The following is a 17586-nucleotide window of genomic DNA, read 5'->3' as shown; positions in this document are numbered from 1 at the left end:
GGCCTGCTTCCAGGGTAGTAACAGACTGTAGTTTCCCGTTCCATGGGAATTGCAGCGAGAAAGGGAACCCCCACCTATACTTCACTTTATGTTTTATCAGTAGTGCAGTCACCGGTTTCAGCAGCCTCCGCTTTTGAAGAGTAACTGGGGCCAAGTCCGCAAACAATTGCATTTGATGCGGCAGCGAGTCCTTGCCCGCAGCGCGGGCTGCATGAAGAGCGAGGTCCCTAACCTCAACATGATGCATCTTGAGCACAATGTCTCTGGGGAGGTTAGGGTCTCGAGGACGGCCCAAGGCCCTGTGGATACGTTCGATGTGAAGGCGCCCCTCGGGTAGGTCCGGTAGCAGTTGCAGTAGTGTAGTGTCCATGAGGCCCATGAGATCGGTAACAGTTTCGGGGACCCCCTTAACCCGTAAGTTACCTCTCCGTGACCTGTTCTCCAGGTCTTCCAGTTTGTTTTCCATGTGCGCCATTTGGGCCTGGTGCGCAGACAGCATTTTCTGGTCCTCTTGGAGGGCTGCCGCGTGGCCGTCTGCAGTATATTCCAGCCTGTCAACTCTGTCTCCCAGTTCACGAATTTGTTGGGAGAACTCGGCAACTGCCGCCTTAAGTTCGGTTTTGAACAGGAGCTGAACAGCTTGGAGCGCTGCCTGCGTGTCAGTACCTGTCGGCTGCTGGTCAGAGTCCGAGTTCTGCTCGGCACATGGAGACAAAGATGGCCGCTGGGAGGATTCAGTAGCGCGCCGATTAAACATTGGCGGAGTTTGAAGCTGCTGCTTCTTTTTCGTGGACGGCGGGGCCATACTGTTGGTCCGAGTAGGTTCACAGAGCTGTAGTGGTTGTTTCTCGAGCGAAACTGCAGCTTTTCTCAGCTAAATATTGCTAAGTTCAGCGGGTCAGGCACGGAGCTCTTACAGGCACATCCTTCCTGTTAAGCCGCGCGCATGCGCCGCCTCCTTTTATATTCAATTTTGAAATCTGACATGGGGCTAGACATTTTGTCAATTTCCCAGCTGCCCCTGGTCATGTGACTTGTGTCTGCACTTTAGGAGAGAAATGCTTTCTGGCAGGCTGCTGTTTTTCCTTCTCAATGTAACTAAATGTGTCTCAGTGAAACATGGGTTTTTACTATTGAGTGTTGTTCTTAGATCTACCAGGCAGCTGTTATCTTGTGTTAGGGAGCTGTTATCTGGTTACCTTCCCATTGTTCTTTTGTTTGGCTGCTGGGGGGGGAAGGGAGGGGTAGATATCACTCCAACTTGCAGTACAGCAGTAAAGAGAGATTGAAGTTTATCAGAGCACAAGTCACATGACTTGGGGCAGCTGGGAATTGACAATATGTCTAGCCCCATGTCAGATTTCAAAATTGAATATAAAAAAAATCTGTTTGCTCTTTTGAGAAATTGATTTTTAGTGTAGAATTCTGCTGGAGCAGCACTATTAACTGATTAATTTTGAAAAAAAAAAATTCCCATGATAGTATCCCTTTAAATATAATAATTTTATTTATTAAAAAATAAATGAAGTGCATAAACACTTTCCACTGTACTATACATGAGGGGAATAAGATATGCAAGCATTGGGAAATAAAATGAAAGAAATGGGCAAAGGACCCGTCACATAATGTTGGATTGAAGAAAATAAACATGGGAACAAGGAAAACAAGGGAAAATGTGCATTCGCAAATTCACAGTTGCTGTAATTAGTTTATTAGCGTTAACTTTCCTACAAATTTGAGAAGTTCATTTTAGAAACCCCCAAGTGATTTACTTGAACACGTTCATTTACTATTCTATCTGAATTGGGATCATTTTATTAAAAATGTTCTTTATAACCGTGAGAAAAAAACAGCAAATTGACATTATGGATTTAAAAAAGGACCAATAAGCTTGACATTTAATTAAGAAAACTAAACATTTACTTAACTTTCTCTCTGCTTACTTCTGAGTAAATTGCAGTTGTAACCTCAGTCTTTCTTGCTATAGCAGCCAATTGCAAAACATTAAAATGTGCAAAAGTCCCAGAGGTGTAGTATAAAATCATGTGCATATCTAACATTGCTCATGGGACCAAATTAATTCAAATCTGGGGTTTCTGTAAAAATGGAATATAGTTCATTGTAGTGACACATTCCAGGTAAAATACTGCTTATACGGGAATGTGTTACTATCAAGAAACTTAATACATTTTGCTTGTACTGAGAATAGATATTAATAGAACACATACAGTAAATATGAAATGGACTGCAATACAGGATATAGAAAATTTATAGAAAGCACCTTTACAAACTGCGTTGTTTTGGCATAATTAATCACTCGTTATTGTATATTGGTAAATGCATTATAGTTCTAGTACTCAAATTGGTGATCTGAGGCAGCCGCTAGTGATCTGGGGCTGGTAGAGATTGTACTGTTAAATATGCAGTAGAAATACATAAGTGGACCAAACTGTTCAGTAATATCCAGATGGCTTGAGGCATCATGTCTGATATCATGGATACTATCTGCACCACATTTTGCATACACAGTACGTTAAATACGTACACAAATCCTCATTATATAATATAGTGTTAAAAATAATACATGCATCATTACTATCCTAATCATCAAAGAATAACACGTATGGCATATGTGCATGTGAAAGTGTGTATAGCTGTTGGCCATAGTAAAGGCTTTAGGCTTTAAACGGGCCGGCAAAACTTTAAGGTGTTCATATTCTAGAATGCCAAGTGTACTCATCATGACTTTGCAGTATTCAATACATTTAGGAATTCAGCATCAGCAAGACACATTTTTAATAATGACATAAAATTGTCTTGCTCTGTACATTTCTAACAAATTAACATCATGAATTTTGAACAGTCCATTATGCTGATATTTATAGCCTTTGTCCTGGATGATCATTTTTCAACACATTTTATAGCTATCCCAAAGTCTTTGTTTGCCTGTATTCCACATGACAGCCATTGCATTATTCTTTTTGAATAATGTTCAGACACCGAGTCAGTTCTTGCAATACGCATATAATATACCAAAGCAACACAACCAGGCACCTAAGCCCTATTTTTTTTTTTATGGAAGCCCTTAATCTTCCTCTGTCAGCAAGTAGAAACATTTCAAAACAGTACACAATATGTGCAATGTGCTTATAATTATCATGGCAACATTAAGCCTTAGAGATTTAAAAGCAATTGGATTTACTAATATAACTTCAGTTACTGGGTTCATTAAGTTTGTCAACCCTTTTGTACAATGTAACTAAGTGAGATGTATTTCCTTATTTCCCCAATAGAGAAGTTGTTCTCCTTACTATACACTTACTGTAAAAATTAACCCATCTGTCTCTTTTATCCCTTAACTCAGTTATACCATGTTACAGGATAATAATAGTTGCAACAAAGTGGTTAATTACAAGAAAGAAATTACTTTGTAATTAAATATTTACAATCCAACAAGTATTGGTAATGATATATTGTGATTATATTTGTGTCAGGGTTGTCTGTACTTAAGACAACTTACATTGCTATCCATCCTACTGAGGAGATTTTATTATGAGGGTTACAGCACCAAACATTACGCATACTTTTTTTAAAATTCTTAAAATGTTTCAGTCTATCACTTTTATTACATGTCCTTTGATGTAATTGTAGCCATTCAGTCAAATGTACGGTATATTCCATTTTTTTTGTCTAGCAAGATTACAATAAGTAAAACAGAATATCGAATTGATGAAATAATGGTGTAATGGAATTTTGAAACATCTCAGTACATATTGCTCATCTAAATCTCCAAATACTATCAGATCAAGTCACAATAAGACTCAAACATGTGAAATGTTCAAATGCAATGAATAGTGAACTATTTAAGATGAACATAACATTCTAAATCAGCACAACATCCAATGACATGACACTGCTACCTACTGTCGAATTTGGTGGAGGTTCCATCATTCTGTGGGGCTGTGTGGCTAGTTCAGGGACGGTGGCCCTTGTTAAAGTGGAGGGTCGAATGAATTCAACCTGTATATTCAAGCATCAGTTACAAAGTTGAAGTTACGTGGGGGTTGGAAATTCCACAAGACAATGACCCTAAAAACACACTTCAAAATCGACAAAGGCATTTATGCAGAGGGAGAAGTACAATATTCTGGAATGGCCTTCACAGTCCCCCAACTTGAATATCATCAAAAATCAATGGGAGGATTTGAAGCAGGCTGTCCATGCTTGGCAGCCATCAAATTTAACTTTACTGGAGAGATTTTGTATGGATGAATGGTCAAAAATAACACCATTCAGATTCCAGACAATCATCAAAGGCAACAGGAGACATTTAGAGGCTGTAACAGCTGTTACAGGCTGTTAGAATTAAGAGGGGGTCCCAAACTTTTTTTAATGGAAGTGCAAATTTGCTGGGATCAAATGCATTGATGAGAGATTATAATGAGTTTTGTAAAACTAATTATTTTTGCATGTTTGCTTTTGTGTGCCCAAGGCTTTTAAACAAAAAGACCATGGGTTGTTCCTTTTGCATAACCATGTTTTTTTTTTCTCCTCGGAACTGACATAACTGACTTTCTGATATCACCCGGGACTCTTCAATAAACCCAAAGTGAGCTAAATGAAGATTTTAACAGGGGCATCTATTTTCAGTATTATCAGATTGTACTTTGATAGCAATACTAGAATTTATCTTTGCAAATTGGACCATGGGGTTTTATTATCTATCTCTGTATTATTTTATATAATGATGCTTTCACTCCATCACTAGTTTTCATACATGAGAAATCTTGATTACATCCATTTTATCGCTCTAACAAGCCAGCTTCCATAAGTTGTGCAAACTGATCCTATATCTTGAGATGGCTAGCATGGTGGCATGGTTATCTTGAACATTTGTACAAGTAAAGGCAAACAACTGACACTTTCTAGATTTCAAGTAAATTCGGATTCCCATTGGTTGAAACTGACTAGCCGGCTTATATCATCTGCATATATTGGCAGCTGAATAAACAGAGTTACTGAGTGGTTCTAGTGATGGGTCGAATTTATTTTTTTGTTGAATGCTAGCTTGTTTCAGAAAAAATTTAAAAAATAAAATAAGTTACATGCCAGTGAGAATCTCATTGTACCATTCACTTTCAATGAGGCCCAAAATTTTGAATGTTTTAATAAAATAAATAAAGTTGCCACAGAACATTCACATTGACTCATATACCACCTCATAAGCTTTTACTTGCTGAGTTTTTCTGGTGACTTTTAGTGGTTTTATTTTTTAACAAATGGCAACTATTTGAGGTTGCAAAGAATATTCTTACTATTTTATTTACTACGTTGGCACCTGTCTAGTAATAAGTAACTACACAGGAGCCATACTGTAGGTGTATTTGATGGACACCCTGTTGTAGCCATTGTTTATGTAAAAGTAGATGTACCAGATTTGTTTAGTGATTATATTACCTAGGGCAAACTATCTAATTAAAGACGTTTTTTAATTTAAGAAGGAAATTCTTTTCTACAGCAGGGTAACTAGGGGACCACTGACCTGGTTGCAAAAACTGCAAACTGCCCCCCATCTGCCCAGCACTCTGGGACATGGGTTGTGCACATGCTCTTACTTGCAGACTTCCTTTTAGCGAATTTGATTCCCTGAAGCCCTACTGGGAAGGCCAGGTGCTGTTATGCCATACCAATGAATTCTGTAAGATAGGTTAAAAAAAAAAAGTATTTAAAATTAAAAATCAGTTATCCAACATAATGTACAGCAGAACCCCCATATTACTTTTTTCAGTCAACCAGAGAAAAAATGTCTATGGGAGATGGTCATTCCATAAATCGGCGCTTTCTGGAAAATGGGTTTCCGATAACGGATCCCATACCTGCATTTTTAGTTTTGCAATGAGATTATTCAATGTGATTTTACCTCAATTGCATTTTAGGAACATAATGATAAGGCATACTATGGTGAAGAATTTGACGGAAGTCAGAATATTCTTTTCTCTTTGAAGTGAATGATGTTCCAACTGGGCCATTGTACAAGGCACTGAATCAATAGCCGTTAGCAGCTAAAATGGATGGCAAAGTAAAAGAGAGATTATGAGAGTTTATGTAGAGAAAAGATCTCTGCTGGTTAAGGCACATGCATTATGTGTTTTTGTCTAGTTTTTCTCATTTACAATGACTAAATATGCCAGCCACAATGAAGAGACAGAAAGAAAGCTTATTAGTTTCCTTGAAGAGGAATGTTTTATAAGATCAGCCTTCTGAAATTTGCAAGAAAATTTGAAGGAGGGGTGCACCACTTGAGAACTCTTCCAGGCATGCATTAGAAAACATAAGAAGACAATGCAATTGACTCATCCCTTCTAAACTTCACAGTATGTGATTTATGTAGATTAACTTTCTGTTCACAAATACTTTTCCACTTATTTTGTTCTCAGGGACAAATGCTGTCAACAGCAAGGAATGGTAGTTTAACATAGTCTTAGTTTACTGTCTATGCTCTGCCCTTCTTTCTCTTTTCTATTCCAATTTTTGCTCGTTCTTCAATGTCTTTTTCTTCTCTTTCTTTTCCCTTCCCTCCTCTCATAGCCACCACTATTTATATTCTTAGTTCTCCCCTATTCATTTGTTTTCTTCCCCTTTCATTTAACTTCCTCATTGTACTTGTACTCATATAAGAACAGAGCTTAAGTGCTACAATATATAGTAGAAGACACAGTCGGAAAGAGTTCTTTGTCCTGTAGACCTTGCAATCTAAGTGGGTGGGTGGCTACGATACAGGCACACATTGGAGGGGAAAAAGTACACAAGGTAAAGGCATTGTCCAATATGTAACAAGACTAGTCTAGTGCTCCAAAAGGTAGACTATTTTCTTGAAGAGATTGAGAGAGCACTCCTTACAGAGGAATTCAGGGATGGAATTCAAGAGGTAAGGAGCAACAAGATATAACATTTCAGATGAGAGGTAGAAGTGGATGGTGTGAAAAGAAGGTTACTCAGAGGAGAAGATGTCCAGGAACTACAGTGAGACAGCTGAAGAAAGGTAGTGAGGAGCAGAGGTGTGAAGGGTTTTGGATTATATTTGAAAGGGCTATCCTTTGTGTAACAGGCAGTCATGCTAAGGATTTCTAATTGGGTTTGAACAGGTTCCATCTTAGGAGAGAGAGCAGGAGGATCCTAGGCGCAGAGTTTAAGATTGATTGGAGAGGAGAGAGATTGGAGTCAGGAAGAGTGGTTGGTAGGAGATTGCAATGATCCAAACGGAATAGGATAAGGGCATGGATAAATGTTGTGGCTGTTATGTGTGAGAGAAAGAGGCATATCTTGGCTATATTGCGGAGGAAGAAGCAACAGGTTTTGGCAGTAGTATTAATATGATCAGAGAAGGAGAGAGACTGGTTAAAGATGACCCCCATGCAGCATGCTAAATTAACAGAATGTTCATTCCATCAATAGTACTGGTGAAAGGAAGAGATGGGCTAGGAAAACCATAAACTTCATTTTAGCCAGGCTGAGCTTGAGATGGTGTTGATTCATCCATGAGGAGATAGCTAGTAGATAGTTTGCGATCTTGGTCTGAACATCAGTGGTTTTGTGAAGGGAGTGTCTAAATATATCTGGATGTCATTAGCATACAGGTGATATTTAAAGCCAAATAAAGACACAAGGTCTCCCAAAGAGAGAGCGTACAAGGATAACAACAGAGGGCCAAGTACAAAACCCTCTTTAGTTCTCTTCTCTCTCATCCTATGTTGTGTATTTCTTATGCTCCTGTATCTTAATTTGTCTTTTGCATTTGTAGTATACCTCGTCTCCTCATGCAAAGTAAATAATAATTATTATATTAGAATAATTATTTTTCCATGTTAGAGGGACCTGCTTTCTGGTGTTGGTGTTTTGAGGTGCTGTATTCCTATTGTCAGTAGCATTATAACAGAACTGATATGCTGAATCTCATAGGTTAAACCTTGTCCTGATAATACTAGGATGCCATAATAGCTATAATATTGATTTCAGTGGGTGCATAGATTTGCACAGTATTTTTTAAAGAATTGCTGCAGTTTTTTCATTTTATTAGACTCCCTATAATCTGGGGGGGGGGCTTTTGATAAAATTTCAATATATAAAAAGGGATTACAATCTCAAACTTGTAATTGTAGGTATTTACATTTGCCATATGTTGTGGTCAGGCTATTTGAAAGTTAATGGATAACATCCACTAAATTCTGAAAAATGGCATTATTCCAAAATCAGCACAGCTTTATGGCAGACAGATCATGTCACACACATTTTCTTTTTATAAAGAATTAAGTAGGAGCTTGGATAGTGGGGTAGCAGTATTTTTGGTTTACTTGTAGTCTGCCAAAGCATTTGATATAGAGCCTCATAAAGGCATGCTTTGTTAGCTAAGGTTCATTGGTATTGGTCTTGCTTGCACATGGATAGAAAACTAGATGAAGGATGGTGTATAGAAAGTGTCATTTGTACATTCTCTACATAAGTAGGGGTTTTTATTGGTGTGCCGAATGATTTTGTTTTGGGTCAACTCTTATTCAGTTTGTTCAGTATGGCTACATGTAGTGCATTTTAAACAGTGTATCTGTGTTTGCTGACAAAAAACTATGCATGCCATTTAATTCTGTCCAGGATGTGGCATTCTTGAAGGGGGTGGGATCCGAACAAAGTGGCAATCAGGGCAGCTAAATGTCAGATGAGATTCAGGGGCAGATTTATCAAGGGTTGAGTTGAGTTTTCATGAAAAATAGGATAGTTTTTTGTCAAAAAATCATTTTGTTGTTTATGTTATACATGCTATTATGCACCCTCTATAGCAGGTTATGCCACTTTCCATGTGGAGCTGGGTAGACCTAGCTTGTTGAGTAAAGCCTACAACCAAAGTCTTCTCTGTGTGTGTAGGTCAATATTCTACAAACTTGAATCCAGCTAAAACCTGCTGAGGTCATGTAGAAGTCAATGGCAGAGGTACCTTTTTTTTTTTTTCAAAGCTCTTTTTATTGAGGTTTCAAAAGGGGAGGGGGTACAGAATGGAAAAGGGGGGGAAAGGGAGGGGGACAAGAAATTCACATCATCTTTATCTTGTATAGAGTATAAGGGTTAATAACATGTTATATCTCAATTATTTGTAATACAATCATATCCTTGATGGAGTGAGTTGGACGGGTACAATTGGTATACAGTACATTTTAGAATAGTGAACGCATGCAATCACATCAAATTATAAAAATTCTAGCCAGGGCAACCATGTCATTCTGTAGCTATCTATTGTGTTTTGCAATAGAGCAGTTATTTCTTCAAGTTTTCTGGTCTCCTCAACTAAGTTTATCCATTCATTAATTGTAGGAGGATCCTGCACTTTCCATTTCTTAGGTATCAAGGCAAAAGCAGCTCTTAATAAATGTTGTGAAAGTTTATCAAAAATTAGATGGGTTAGCCTGGCTATCTAAGTGAAATAACAGTAGTGGGAAGTCTGTGTGACCATATTTGTAGCCTGTGATCTGAAAAATGGTGTAACAAATTTGTTTCCAATATTTCAAGACCTTGTCACATGAAAACCAAATATGTTTGAAAGTGCCCAAGTTAGTACCACACCTCCAGCATTTGTCTGTAGAAGAGGGGAAAATATAATGCAGTCTAGTGGGGACATAATACCATCTAGTAATAATTTTACATCTCATCTGTCTAATTCTAGAATTGATGATTTATGCACATTTGCCATCATTTTGTTTCTATTAGGAACTGGCAGGGTTATATCTAGTTCTTTTTCCCAGAGATCAAAATATTAAAGACTAGTCTGCAATCTATTTGTTTGCAGCGGTTTATAGGTTTGAGAAAGGGGTCTTAGAACTGGGATTGGAGGGCCAAAAGGTTTTCCCATGCAGTAGACTGTAGAGGTATGGTGTTGTTATATACTTTAGAGATATAGTTATGCAATTGGTTGTAGCACCAAATATCTCTCAGGTGGTTACCCAACTCTTGAACATTGCCTAAGCTGATGATTTTCCCATTTTTATAAAAAATCCGAGAGTTTTGTTTCTCTATTGTGGTATATTCCCGATCTGTCAAATGCCCTGGGCTCTTGGCTGGGAGAAAAATATGGCAGAGGTACCTTAAACCATTAGAAAATGTTAATAGTCTACATAGTGTTTGAGTTTTTTTCAGTGGGTTTCCTCGAAAACTTGATTCATTTGAGGTTGTTCACCCCAAATTCACTGATTCAAGTTTTTTTTTCTTAAATCTGAAGTTGTGAGTTCATTCTAAGTATAAAAACCTCACAAAGCTCTAAAATTCGACCTTTGATAAATAACCCCCTCAATGTTGATAAATGCAAGGTTATGCATTTGGGATATAAAAATATCCAAACCACTTATACCAATTATGGGACTACATGTAAGTTAGTCAAACCCTTGATGGCTATGGAAAGGGTGTACTCATTGATAACATTACTTGTAGCAGCAATGCTGGTCATTAGCAGGAAGGGCCAAGGCATTGATCTGTATTAAAAAGTGCATGGCTTTAAGAGAGGGGAGGTTTATTCCTCCCTTTTAAAATCTTGGTAAGGCTATCTATGTACACAGTTCAGTCTACCCTACAAGTACTTATTTCCAGAGATATGATACATCAAATTGTTTCTTTAAAGTGAAGCCACAGTATTCTCTGTCTAACCAACTGTCTGCCTACTCTGGTGGTTGTTGCCTTGAGATCATTAATCTCCACAACCTCTTCTATCTAACCTTCACCTGCCACACACTTTCTGAACACACTTTAATAGGAGCTAGTTGTATGCTTTAATAACCTCTCTCCTTGTCTTCCATTGATAAGTTTAAAATCTCAGAGGTTTTCTCTTCTTACTGAGGAAACTACCTCAGGCTCCCTGTTACTGTCCGACATCATGTGGTTGGGGGGGGGGGCAACTCTTTACCCCCCAACATATAGTAATCATAGTTTACATGAATTATCTTTAGATCTATATATATATATAATCTGCACTAGGACGGCCCACTATATTATTTACTGTTTTTATTACAACAAAATTGGATGCTAAAGAAGTGTTGTGTTCAGTACAGCAAAAATGTATGCATTGGAGACCTCTTAGCACCCCGGTGCTTAAATAAGATTGCAAGAAAAATATGAATACATAGTTTATTATGTTAGAAACCCTAAAGGCTTCAACAGATCGATAAAGGTGTAATAAAATTTTATCCTTACATCTATGAAAAGGTTTATCCATGATCAATAATTGTAATAAAATTGCAGTCACTTCTCAGAAAATATTAGCAACCTTATATCAGTTAGGAAAATGTTTCCCTTCTTTATGCCTTTCCTGAAACACACTGATGAACATTTTTACAATACACTGAATACCAGTTAATAAAAATACATTTTGTTTCACCCAGGTACCTTTGTCACAAAGATTACAGCGACAGATTCAGATGATCCTGTCTATGGAAACAGTGCCAAATTGGTATACAGCATTTTGGAAGGCCAGCCTTATTTTTCTATTGATCCTCACACAGGTGAGTTATTTAAAATTAATTATATTTCTGTTTGTAATTTGAGATTAGTTATGACTGACCATACCAATAAAACACTTCCTGCTGCTTTACAATTGTTGTTTCTGTTATTTGTAGTATTAATAATAATAATACAGACATAGGTTCAGTTATCCAGAATCATAAATAAAGAGCTGACAACTGGCAGTGCCTTTCCCCAAAGAGAACTGTTGAATGAACAACCTTAAATTATTAATTGATTAATTTTTGTATTTATGTCCAAACAATTCAACTGGACTCCATTTATTTTATTTTACTATAATCTTAAGAGAAATTCAAATAGAGATTGACTATTATATATTGAAGAGAAGATCTCAGGTACATTTTCCAGATGTAATTGAATTCTGCCTCAGTCTAAAATTGTATCGACACCACAAGTAATTGATACAATAATTGTTATATACAAGATTGTCATTAATGAATTCTTCATCCCATTATATAAGAATATTATGTTTCTGTTTAATGCAATGTCATCCAGTTAATATTATTCACATGTGTGCAATGTATAAAATAACATAGAAGTGAACACGGTTGTGTTAAGCATAATTTAGATTATATACTGAATTTCATACTGAATATTATATATAATATACTGCAGCACCAGTAAAATATCTACATACTGATAATGATTATTATTAATGATGAATAATCAACAGAAGGAAACTAAAAAGGGTCTGAGCAATGTGCAGTAATTATATTCATGCTTCCATTTAGCATTTTCAGATACTTATTTTCATGCAATGATAATGATAAATAACAGATTGAAAACAATATTAACCTTACAAAGTCCTTTAGACTGTGACATAGACAGACATCATGTGTATAAACAACACTGCTGGCAAACAAAAACTTGAGTAGCTTGTAAATACAGTGCAAGTAGACTAAATTCACATTAATACTTATTAAATTTAGCAGGCACTTACTTCATTAAGCAAGTCCTCTAGGATAAGTCATTTCTTCAAATTAAGGTAGAGGCATTCAATTGAAACCCAGGATGTGAAGAAATACGTAGAGTGTCTTTGAAAAATAATGATGGTTAGAATGTTCCACGGATAGTCAGTTACCTCTTCATTTTCAAAAGTTTTTTTAAGAGCATTGATGAATGCCTTTTACAAATAAGCCTAACATCCATTCACACAGAAAGGGGAAACAAATCTGTTCTTGTTTTACAGTTGGAAGAAACATTTTTCTAGGAGTCAAAATCTCCATTGAAAAAAAAGAGATACCATTACTGTAGTGTGAGATATGTTATCTTTTCATATTACTTGTTATTGCTTCTAAGATGCATTATACTTAGCTGACATCTGAACTATGATTGCTGATATCCTTTAGTAATATCTGAAAGAATTTAAAATCATGATATGCTAGGGACATGTTTGCCGAAAGGCTCTCTTTCCTTAATATTTAGGTGAAACAGATTTAATCATGGTAATAAATAATGTGTCCTACTACTTTTTTAGCTAGTTACTTAGAGAAAATCACTGTTTTCTTATCAGGCAAGTGGAACAGTATGAAAAACAAATACATAAGGAATGAGGTGATGAAGGAATATAGATATATAGATATATAGATAGATAGATAGATAGATAGATAGATAGATAGATAGATAGATAGATAGATAGATATACACACACATATACATGCACACACAGACATTTAGTCCAATTCAAGAGCTTGTTGCTGGACTTTGCTCTTCCTCATACAAATAAAGGTTGTTTTCTTATTGTTTTTCCTTTTAATTCTCTGTTTTTTTAAGCAAAGCCTCTGTCGCACACATACGCACATAATATGACAACCAAATGGTGGCGGAAAAAGCACATGTCTTGCAAAACTACTTAACCAATCCATCATCCATTTAAAGGAACACCAGTATAAATAAAAACTGGGTAAATCAGTAGGCTGTGCAGAATATTTTTTTTTCTAATATAGTTAGTTAGCCAAAAATTTAATCTTTAAAGGATGGAATGAGCAGATGTTTAACATAACCAAATGGAACACAACTTCCTGTTTTTCAGCTCTCTAACTCTCAGTCAGCAACTATAAATGGAGGACACATGGGACATAACTGTTCATGGAGTTTCAGTTGATCCTTAGAATGCAGTCAAATTCAAAACCCATGACCAATGTGCCCCCATCTGAAGTCACTGATTGGTTCTGCCTGGTAACCAATCAGTGGAAACCAAGACAGCTGCAAAGCAAGTAGTTATCTGGCTATTATGTTACACATACAGTCACTCCAGCATTTACAGATTACATTTTTGGCTAACTACCTTTATCTGGAAACCCATTATCCAGAATGCTCCAAATTACTGGAAGGCTGTCTCCCATAGACTCCATTATAATAAAATTATCCAACTAAGATACAATTAATCCTTAGAGACAAAACCAGCCTATTGGGTTTATTTCATGTTTACATGATTTTCTAGTAAAGTTAAGGTATGAAAATCAAAATTACATTAAGATCCATTATCCAGAAAACCCCAGGTCCCAAGAATTCTGGATAACAAGTCCCATACATGTATATTGAAACTTTATTTTATTTTGCACAGCCTATTTACCCAGTTTTTATTTTTATACTGAATTATTCCTTTAAAGGGTTAGGTTAAAGAAAGTAAATACCAACTGCAAAAAGAGAAATTGCACACTATAAGCAGGTAGATTCTAATAAAATGTATAATTAAAATATTATATTAAGTAAATCAAGAGCTAAATATGCTGGGTGGTTTTCCTGTTATGATCTAACATACCAAAGATCACCGTAAGATCAGAGTATGTTAAGTTAATTTCCTGGTGGGTTTGGTGGGGGAGGAGTATACTGGAAGCAAATTAAAGATCTGCATCCTCAAATTACTGACTTGTTTTTCTTTAGATTAGCATGTATTGGAAAACAATAATAATAATTAAAAAAAATGAAAATAACACTGGGACTGGCCCATATAAACCTTTGGTATTAAGTTTAGCGCAGTTGTATCAGTGAAAGTAAATATCTGACTGTTTGCCATGGGTTTCTTCAAAGAGGGAAAGCACCACCTATGTTAGCATACGGCCTTAGACCAGAACACTTAGGGCCTTCCATGTAAATTGGAAAACAAAAATCCTGGCACATTTTATAAATTTTTTTTTACTTTATAGAATATTTCAATGACCTTTAAAGTTACACATTGATAGACTAAGCGCATTTCATAGGGTGTGTTTTTCATCTCTTTTTGCAGTTGGTAGTTGATACACACATCACATGAGAGCATCACCAGATTGGGGGAGGTGCAGGGTGTCCCATCTTTACCCTTCTCTAAGGTAGGAAACTAAACACACATATGTCATGTGAAGTTAGCATTTATTTTAACTACCTGATCATAGATTAAACCCACTCTCTATAATGGAGACTATATAGTATATAATGTATTCCGTAACATTTGTGTAAATAATAGCCTAAGAAAAGTCTATGGTTGGTTAGAAAGCAGGCTTATTATTATGACAACAGAACACTGTTAAAAAGGCCAAAGAAAAAAAAGTCATTTAAACTAAGCATAATAAGTATAAAATAAAAATCCATTTTTCCAAGATGCACGATACCTTATCAACATCATGCATTGCAGAATCATAAATGAGTATGTTATGCATTATCCAAATTATGAAAAGGCCATCTCCTGTAGACTATTTTAATCAAATTAACATTTCTTAAAAGTGTTTCCATTTTCTCGTACTAATAAACCGGTAACCCTGTACTTGATCCCAACTAAGAAATAATTAATCCTTATTGAAGGCAGAACAATCCAACTGGGTTTAATTAATGTCTAAATGATTTTCTAAAAGACAATATATAAAGATCCAAATTACAAAAAGACCCCTTATGCAGAAAACCCCAGGTCCAGAGCATTCGTGATTATAGGTCCCATACCTGTATAGCTTAGTCACGACCTTAGAAAATGATTGGGTTGAAACTAGTGGGACAATGCCATTAATCTTCTTAAAGAAGAGAAAAGTCAATGACAGATCCAGAATCTAGAGTTCAATTTTAAGTACTAAAGAAATAAGATAAGCTCAAAACAACTAAGCAGAATCACAAAGAACAGAACACCCAAAAAACAAAATGTAGTCTCAATTAGAAACAGTGCTGGATGCTGGAGGAATGCTGGATGCTGGAGGAATCAAGGCTTAAAAATGGAGGCAATTTACACAAAATTCAATATATTTCTTTGTTATTTCCCAAAGAGGCTTCAAACAGTTAATAATACATAAGTATGTCCAAATTATGCACTGCTGCATGGAATATTGAAAAAAAGTTGCATAAAAAAAGCTTCATATTTTATCATCTCAGTACAAACTGTACACTTTTCTTCCATGAGCAGAAGGGATTGTTAAATACTTTTTGGGTTCTCAACAGCTGTACAATTTCTACAAATTAAAATATCTTTTCATAGTGCTGATAGACATCATTACTAGAATACATTTGGAAACTACAATATATATATATATATATATATATATATATATATATATATATATATATATATATATATATATATATATATATATATATATATATATATATATAGGTTATATATTTAAAGTGGACCTGTCACCCAGACACAAAAATCTGTATAATAAAAGTCCTTTTCAAATTAAACATGAAATCCAATTTCTATTTTTTATTAAAGCATTCATAGCTGTTGTAAGCTCATTTAAAAACCTCAGCTGTCAATCAAATATTGTCTGCCCCTCCTCTATGCCTAGGCATAGAGGCGGGGCAGACAATTACTTTCACTTTTCATTCAGCTCTTCCTAGATGTCACTGCTCTCCCCACATTCCCCAGTTCTCTTCACCGTTTAATTGTGTAGCCAGGACATGGGGATGGACATCAGGTCCCACATTCTGGTGCACAAACAAGATTCTGAGATGATACAAGGCTTGTCTTAATAACAGTGTCCACAAAATGGCTCCTGCCTGCTTGCTATAATTATGAATTCCTACACTAAAGGAAACAAGATTCAAATAATTTATATAGTGTAATTAAAGTTAATTTTGCTTGACTTATGTGATAAAATATGATTTTGAATAATTTTTTTGGTGACAGGTCCGCTTTAATGGCATACTCATAGTGGGTGACCCAATGCTCTGTTCATTTTAACGTTATAATTTCTGAACTAGAACTATTCCATTAAGGAAAAAACACACATGTGCATCAGGTATATATAACTACCATGCTGTCATCTGAAAAATTATTTTGCAATCCAAAGCGCCATATTATCTGTAAAGGGAACAATGCTATGTTTCAGGAACATTAACAACAGTCAAGTGTCACATTTATAAGTGTCATAATGAGGCTATATTTGTATGAGAAATATGAACCTCATTTTTCATATTTCCAATTTCATATTAAATATCATTTTCTCAGAAGAAAATGTATATAAACATATGATGCCCTTATCAACATCCCAGTGATAAATGAATGTGTACACCAATAAAATCATGACATGGGGAATAAAATAAAATTAAAGAGCAGGTAGATATTAATCACTTGTTACTTAGATACCCTTTTAGGGTAAAAACATTTTTTTGCCTGTTATACCTTTGGGTTTTAATAACACAAATATAGATATTTAGATATTTCCATGTATAAACATTATTAATGACGAAATGTTCTTGGTACATTACTATTATCTAAGGTAATTATTTCACTGATTTCTAGAAGAATAAACAACATAATTACTAAAATTTGTAAAAAAAAAAAAAAAAGGAAAGTCTGAAGCTAAAAAATAGTTATATGCTCTTTCATGCAATCACACATATGAAATCACACATTGGTTTGAGTGTTAAAAAGATGTAATTTACATTATTTTATATATAAAGTCTTAGAATATAGAGAAACACTTTCATTCTGTGAAAAAGCATATTTAAAAAGTATGACAAGGGGACTCCTGTCACGCCTCAATTGACCCTTCACCTTCAGCCATCCCACTGAACCCCATTGTTCCATACCTTAATGAGATCAGCAGCCAGAAATGGGGTAAAATG

At 35.7% G+C, this 17586-nt stretch overlaps 1 protein-coding gene and 1 long non-coding RNA gene across 2 annotated transcripts in view; one reads left to right on the top strand and one right to left on the bottom strand.

Moving 5' to 3' along the window:
• Positions 1–17586, top strand: part of cdh8.L (cadherin 8 L homeolog) — a 222992-nt gene that overhangs the window by 113850 nt on the left and 91556 nt on the right. Inside the window, exon 4 of the mRNA XM_018257891.2 lies at positions 11415–11534. Within this exon, the coding sequence (XP_018113380.1) occupies positions 11415–11534 (120 nt within the window). The remainder of the gene's footprint in view (positions 1–11414; positions 11535–17586) is intronic.
• The window catches only part of LOC108714047, a 172330-nt gene continuing 160125 nt past the window's right edge, over positions 5382–17586 (bottom strand). Inside the window, exon 3 of the long non-coding RNA XR_001935291.2 lies at positions 5382–5696. This is a non-coding gene — a long non-coding RNA (uncharacterized LOC108714047). The remainder of the gene's footprint in view (positions 5697–17586) is intronic.

This window comes from Xenopus laevis, chromosome 4L (assembly GCF_017654675.1).
Source record: "Xenopus laevis strain J_2021 chromosome 4L, Xenopus_laevis_v10.1, whole genome shotgun sequence".
Lineage (NCBI taxonomy): Eukaryota > Metazoa > Chordata > Amphibia > Anura > Pipidae > Xenopus > Xenopus laevis.
This window is presented reverse-complemented; position numbering and strand designations above follow the sequence as displayed.